The sequence below is a fragment of the Nanorana parkeri genome, unplaced genomic scaffold (assembly GCF_000935625.1).
Source record: "Nanorana parkeri isolate BGI_ZX_2015 unplaced genomic scaffold, ASM93562v1 scaffold2558, whole genome shotgun sequence".
Lineage (NCBI taxonomy): Eukaryota > Metazoa > Chordata > Amphibia > Anura > Dicroglossidae > Nanorana > Nanorana parkeri.
The window spans coordinates 102,262-109,220 of NW_017308826.1; the positions used below are offsets into that span (position 1 = coordinate 102,262).

General features: G+C 49.7%; 1 protein-coding gene across 1 annotated transcript in view; it reads left to right on the top strand.

The window, feature by feature from the left end:
• The window catches only part of HOOK1 (hook microtubule tethering protein 1), a 45,479-nt gene extending 39,932 nt beyond the window's left edge, over positions 1–5,547 (top strand). The window contains exons 13-17 of the mRNA XM_018573829.1: positions 711–798; positions 1,384–1,444; positions 1,897–2,037; positions 4,063–4,156; positions 5,492–5,547. Of these exons, the coding sequence (XP_018429331.1) occupies positions 711–798; positions 1,384–1,444; positions 1,897–2,037; positions 4,063–4,156; positions 5,492–5,530 (423 nt within the window). The 3' untranslated portion in view covers positions 5,531–5,547. The remainder of the gene's footprint in view (positions 1–710; positions 799–1,383; positions 1,445–1,896; positions 2,038–4,062; positions 4,157–5,491) is intronic.
• Positions 5,548–6,959: the final 1,412 nt, after the last annotated feature.

The window sequence follows — 6,959 nt, forward strand, 5'->3', positions numbered from 1 at the left end:
GCCGGCTCTATAGCCGGCGGATCGCTTGTATATTAACGGGCATCGCTGCCTCTTTTCAAATAGCGGGGATTTCCCGCTCGCGCGCCGCGCGGCGCGCCCGTGCGGGCGGATGTAACAGGACGTGTATACACGCCCAGTTACATCCAAGAAGCTCCCGGCAGGCCGTGTATACACAGCGGCTGGCCGGGAGGTAGTTAAAAAAGGGTCAGAGTTTCTCCATTGTCCATTGAGGGACACAGGAATTCAGTAACAATTGGGTTATACTGCTGCCTACAGGAGGTGCCCATTCACAATGAATGGGCTGCCTTAATGCAACACACATTAGAGTATACCATAAGGGAACACTTAAGCGTAGATGGATGCTAAGGAAAAAGTACATTATGCTTTCCTTTTAGTTACCCAGAGGTAATATGCCCTGTATATGGCTCTGATCTCTAAATACTGGAAGGGGCAGAGGCCTCCAGCAGTGCAGGGTGCAACAGAAGAAAAGCTGCTGATTTTCTATATTGGAATGCTCTGACCATCTATAGAATACCGTATATACTCGAGTATAAGCCGTCCCGAATATAAGCCGAGGTACCTACTTTTACCACAAAAAACTGGGAAAAAGTATTGACTCGAGTATAAGCCGAGGGTGGGAAATGAGGCAGCTACTGGTATTGTTACTGGTTATAAATTGATTATTTACATGTCTGTCTTGCTTCTTGCAGAGACTGATTGTCCAGCGTGACGCTCTGAAGGAAACCAATGAGGAGCTGAGATGTTCTTTGGTGCAGCAAGACCATCTAAGTCAGTCTGGTGAGTCCGTCAGCCATGTTGGAGACATCTGACACCTAGGGGGCGCTGTGCACATTCTAATCACTAGGCGGATTGAAGCCTAAACCTCTATAATGTGAGGACAAACCATCCATTCAATTTGTATCCAATCAGGAAGACACTTTACACGCACATGAACTTTAATGGCATCCCAGTCTTGGTCCGTAGGGTTCAGTATTGGGTTGGCTCCGCCCTTTGCCGCTATAACGGCTTCAACTCTTCTGGGAAGGCGTCCACAAGGTTTAGGAGTGTGTCTATGGGAATGTTGGACCATTTGTGAGTTCAGGTACTGATGTTGGAGGAGAAGGCCGGGCTCGCAGTCTCCGCTCTAATTCATCCCAAAGGTGTTCTATGGGGTTGAGGTCAGGACTCTGTGCAGCCAGTCACAGTTCCATTTAACAAACCAAGCTGTTCAGCAAAAGTGACAGCGGGAGGGCTTGGAACAAACCCTATAACACTGCCAGTATAATGTCCATGCTCAGTATTCTCTGCTCCTCTTTATTGTATATATGCCCAGAACTTCACTATTTGTATATCCTCTCTCATTTATTGTCACTCATATTTTAGAAGATTCTGGATTCAAAAGTAACGACAACCTCGCAGCAGAGCTCCTTCCAGTGGAGTATCGGTGAGTAGCTGCTCTCTGCAATACTGAAGCTTTGGAGCTGTGCTTACTGCATCGGTTTAAAATAATTATATTCCAGAATTCTCAGTTTTTACAATTTTTACCATCATTTTGATATTTTTTTTAATAATGTAATTATATCTGACAACTACACTATGAAATAGATGGCCTTAAAGGCCTGAAGGTGGCAGTATTCAACTGCAAGGTGAAGGCTTATGTTGTTCATGAAGCCTTTAGGTGCATGCGATCACTATGCCATAGCTGACAACACGTTGGTTCCTGATCGATAGTGAGATCATCCTTGAGGTGTCAGTAACAGCTAGTGGTTCTCAAGGAGGGACATTTGTTAATTTCTCCTGATTATCGGGAGAAAGTGTCGGCAACAAGAGGTCAAAAGCAAACTTTCTTACCGGCTCTGTACACACAGGTATTCATTAAACTGTCACCTTTTTTAGGGAGATGTTCATCAGACTTCAGCATGAAAACAAAATGCTGCGCGTGCAGCAGGAGGGCTCGGAGAACGAGCGGATCACTGAGCTGCAGACACAGCTGGAGGAGAAGCAGAGGAAGATGAGCGAGATGGAGACGGAGAACAGGTGAGAGCGCGGCGCCCTCTGTGGGGGGACGATGGAACAGAACAGCCGAGCCGAATGCCGGTCGGCGGCATTCGGCTATTCACTCACTGCCGTTCGGCCCCTATGTGAATAGTGGCAAACGGCAGCGAGTGAGCTGATGGAGCTTCGGCTCAGCTGATGTTGGATCGGCTGAGTCAAAGTCCCTCTGCACTTCGGCTCAGACGAACATGCTGTTCGGCTGACTGAAGTGCAGCCGATGTACGGCTGAAATCAGCCGGAGTGAATAGGCAAACGTCATTCGGCTCTGTTCACTTCGGCTCGGTTATTCGCTCGGCTGCCTTCTGCCTGTATATTTTTATTATTTTTCTTTAGAAGTTGCAGTTGGACTTTCTTCATTAATATCTGCGACTGGAAGGTGTCTTTGTATCTTAGATTAAACATTCCCGGAGCTTCTCAGCATTTCTTAGATGAGGCATTCTAGAGATTCTTATATTTACCCCTCCATGGGGGTCTTCCTTCTGAAATGTATACAAGGGCGTCCAATCAGAAACAAAGACACACACATGCACAATCACACACAGACACACAAAGGCTGAACTTGATGCGGGGGCGCCCCGAGGCCGGGTGACACCCCGCCATGTCGTCACAGCGTGTGCACGTGGCGTTACCTCACGCATGCGCGACCGTCTGATTGACGCCTGCCGGCGGCCATCTTGGTGGTGGATGCCGGCAGAGAGAGGAGGGGACCTTCACCCGGTGGAATGAGGTATGCCGCCGGGTCCCCTCCTCTCTCCTGAAATCAAAAGATCTCGCTGCACTCCTTACCGAAGTATCAAAAAGACCCGTACGGACGGGTGGGTGCTTGTAGTGGCCACGGATGGCACCGTGAAAAGATCAGATAGAAAATACCGTCAGCAGCACTCATTGCTGGTGACGTTTCCTTTCAAATGCAAGCGCTTTCGGGGCCTCAGAAGGCCCCCTTCATTCTGAGCCTGATGAGGCCCTGAAAGCGCTTGCATTTGAATGGCAATGTGCCACTAAATGGACTATTGCTTGATTATCCTTTGGAGTGCTGTTGACGGTATTTTCTATCTAACCCTCCTCTCTCCTGACACTGTCGTGCTCTCGGTCCGTGACCAAGTCATTTTGGTGACACCCGGGTGCGGGCCGCACCCCCCTTGTGACGCCACTGACTTGATGGACCTGTGTCTTTATTCAACCCTAAATACTATGTAACAAAGACAACAACCAAACAGGAATAACAGGACTAGGTGACCATGGTTTGGGTCTGAGATGTATCCGGGAATTTCATACTGCATTTCGCCAAACTAGACCAAACTAGATTTAACCCTTTTACTGCCACTGCCGCAGCTACTACAGCGTGGCGGTAAAGGTCGGAGAAGGAGCGCACGGCTTTATAAGCAGCCGCGATCTTATGTTAACTTTTTCTTTACCGGGATTCCCCGGTCTCCTCTGCACATCGTGAACACACGAGCTCTCAGCTCTGAGCACTTCCAGGTCCACACTTCCAGGTTCACACTTCCAGGTTCACATACGTCAATTCCTGGCTGCTTGTGGTTGGGTAAAGAACAATTTGGGGGATCTACTTTAACACATATTCGGCATCCCCTGCATGCCAGAGTGAGAGGGATAAGGTTGGGTTATTGTTTTCCTGAAACCACAATGGGATTATGTTACATCGCCAGGTGAATGGCAATAGCACCGTGGCTTAGTGGTTAGCACCTGGGGTACCCGGTTCAAATCCCGGCCATGACACTATCTGCATGGAGTATACATGTTCTCCCTGTGCTTGTGTGGGCTTCCTCTGGGCACTCTGGTTCTACCCATACCTCAAAGACATGCTGGTAGGCTAACTGGCTCCTGTCTAAATTGGTACCCCTGTGTGAGATAGGGACCGTAGATTGTAAGCTCCTCGAGGGCAGGGACTGATGTGAATGTACAGGATGTAAAGTGCTGTGAATATTGGCGGCAAGTGCAGAGTGGCGCTCCCCCATACCATGGTGATGTTTCTCTCCCGTTTATCAGATTGAACGCGGGCCGCGTGGAGGAGTTACAGCAGCAGATAGCGGATCTCCAGAAGACGTTACAGAATCAGGACACGGAAGCAGAAGGAGCCGGGGTGAGTGTCATGGATGCCGTATAGTCATGTATTATATATCAGTCATCAAATGACCCGATTTGTGTTGGAGGGCATTGGCCAGTCGGCCCGGTTCAGGGGTTCTGTATGCACATTTGAAGGGGTTGTAAACCCAGATATTTCCCCACCTCTACAGGATAGGGGACACCACAGGGACTCATTTATACAGGAAACGCTAACATGACCTTTTAATGTCATGGTCATGTGACCGCGTTCCTTTATTTTCTCTTCAGCACGGACATTTCATTGTCCCATATAAACAATAGTCCGGCCCGCTCTGGATGTGAGTGTTGTAGGTCTTCAAAATCGCACTGCGGGTGTCATGTCTCCGCCCACCTCCCCACTCGCAGAACCCGACATGTCAAATTCTGTGAATGGCCAGGTGGTAACACTAAATGGTTCTAACCAGGGTCACCATTAGAAATATTGGGGCCCCCTACAGCCTAGCTGACAGTGCCCCCTACCCCCAACTAATTATTGACATCATGCTCTTCCTATACCGCTCAATTCTGCTCCCCCTGAACCCGTCTTCCTATTCTCCTCCCCTGCATCCCTGTTCCTACTCTTCTGACCTCTGCACCCCCTGTATGCCTCTTCCTACACTGCTTGCCTCAGTGCCCCCTGCACCCCCCTTTCTGCACTGCTCACCTCTGCTCCCCCTGCACTTCTCCTTCTACTCTGCTCACCTCTGCGCCCCCTGCATCCCTTTCCTACTCTTCTGACCTCTGCACCCCCTGTATGCCTCTTCCTACACTGCTTGCCTCAGTGCCCCCCTGCACCCCCTTTCTGCACTGCTCACCTCTGCTCCCCCTGCATGTCTCTTCCTACAGTGATCACCTCAGCGACACCTGCATCCCCTCTTCTTGCACTTCTCTTCTATAGTGCTTACCTCTGCACCCCTGTTCCTACTCTTCTGACCTCTGCACCCCTCTTCCTACACTGCTCCCCCTGCACCCCTCTACCTATTCTGCTTCACCCTGCATCCCTTTCCTACTCTTCTGACCTCTGCACCCCCTGCATGTCTCTTCCTACAGTGATCACCTCAACGACCCCTGCACCCCTCTTCTCTTCCAACACTGCTCACCTCTGCACTCGTCTTCCTTCCCTCCCCCTGCTGACTTGATGGAGCCCGGGCTCGGTATAGGACAGCTGCCTGTACCCCCCTATCATGCCCCGGGTTCTAACCTCGGTGAAATGATTGTGCCGGCATCCGGCTTTATTCTGTTTTCAAAAACATAATTAATGTATTTATTTTGTACAGACGACTTTTCTCTCTGGGCTGATAAATGGTTCTGATTCTCTTTGTTTGCATTCTAGTCCAGCACTCTGAAGAAGAAGATCGAGGCTCGAATGTAAGTACGCGTCGATCTGTGTGTAACCGATGTGTCATGAGCCCTTGTCACATATTGCACCCAACGGGGGCAGATGAATGGATGTAGCCAGACTTCATTTTGTTACAATTTTGTGCTTTTTAAATAAATTTAAAAAAAACAATTCTCTTCTGTTCATTCAGCCCAGCGAGTGGAGGAACTGGAAGCGGCTCTGCATAAGAAGGACGAGGACATGAGGGCCATGGAGGACCGTTATAAAATCTACCTGGAGAAGGCCAGGAATGTGAGTCCATTGTACACAATACTCTGCGCGAGGCGACACAATGTAAGGCACTGGGGACATGTTACATTAGACTGTTAGAGGCTGAGGACATGTTACATTAGACTGTTAGAGGCTGAGGACATGGGATACATGACATTGTTAGAGACTGGGGACATGTTACATGAGACTGACTTCACAGCCCCTCTACAAATCAGTGCTCACTACTGACTGCCGGGTGTCTGAGGGCCCCACTGTAAGTACCAAAGTGGGCGGGACCGGGCTCAAGCATGTGCATGTTCTCGGGAACAGTAAAGTTTTATTGAATGCTGCTAGTCATTGTAACACTGAACTGACAATGCTGTGCCGGCTCCTCCGCAGGTAATAAAGACGTTGGACCCCAAGCTGAACCCGGCGTCCGCGGAGATCATGTTACTGCGCAAACAGCTGACGGAGAAAGATCGCAAGATCGAATTGCTGGAGGTAGGATGGCGGTGGCACCCGGAGAAGGGAGGGGGGGAGGGGAGGGGGCCATGTTGGAAGCGGCTGCAGCAGAATGAGTATAACATTTCATTATATTTACTTTATTGAATTAGGAAGTCAGTATCTTTTGTATACAGCAAGTAGGACAGTTCCCTGACATGATGTCTATGGGAGGTGAACAGAGAATGAATAGGGTGCATGATGTCATTCCAGCTTACACACCTCCAGTGACAGGAAGTGAGGGTGAATCTCCTGAGCAGAGACACAGAAAACATTAACAAAGCGGCAGAGCTTCTGACTCTCCCACACGGCATAAAACCAAGAAAATGTTTTAGCTGGTTCTCGTCTTTGAAAAGTTAAAGCCCAACTCCGGGCCCCCCTTGTAGTGGCCCTTCTCTCCCCCTGTAGGGTCCCCCATGCTGCGTTGATGCTTTTCTCTTTGTACAGTTTCATATTTCTGAGGTCTGTTGGCCGGTCACATGACACGCCGGCTCCTCTTCCTCTCCTGGTGGGCGGTCCAAGGAGATGCAGAGAACGGCACTGTGATACACTGTAAATGAAGGGTGCAGCGGCGACGCCCCCCTGAGGGCAGGGCCCTGACGCCCCTCATTCTTAGTATGTCCTCAGGCGTCATTCAGCCCAGAAGACTGAGGACATCTAGTGGCAAGAAAGAGGTACTGCGAGGGAAAAACTTCAGATTTGAGTATTGCAC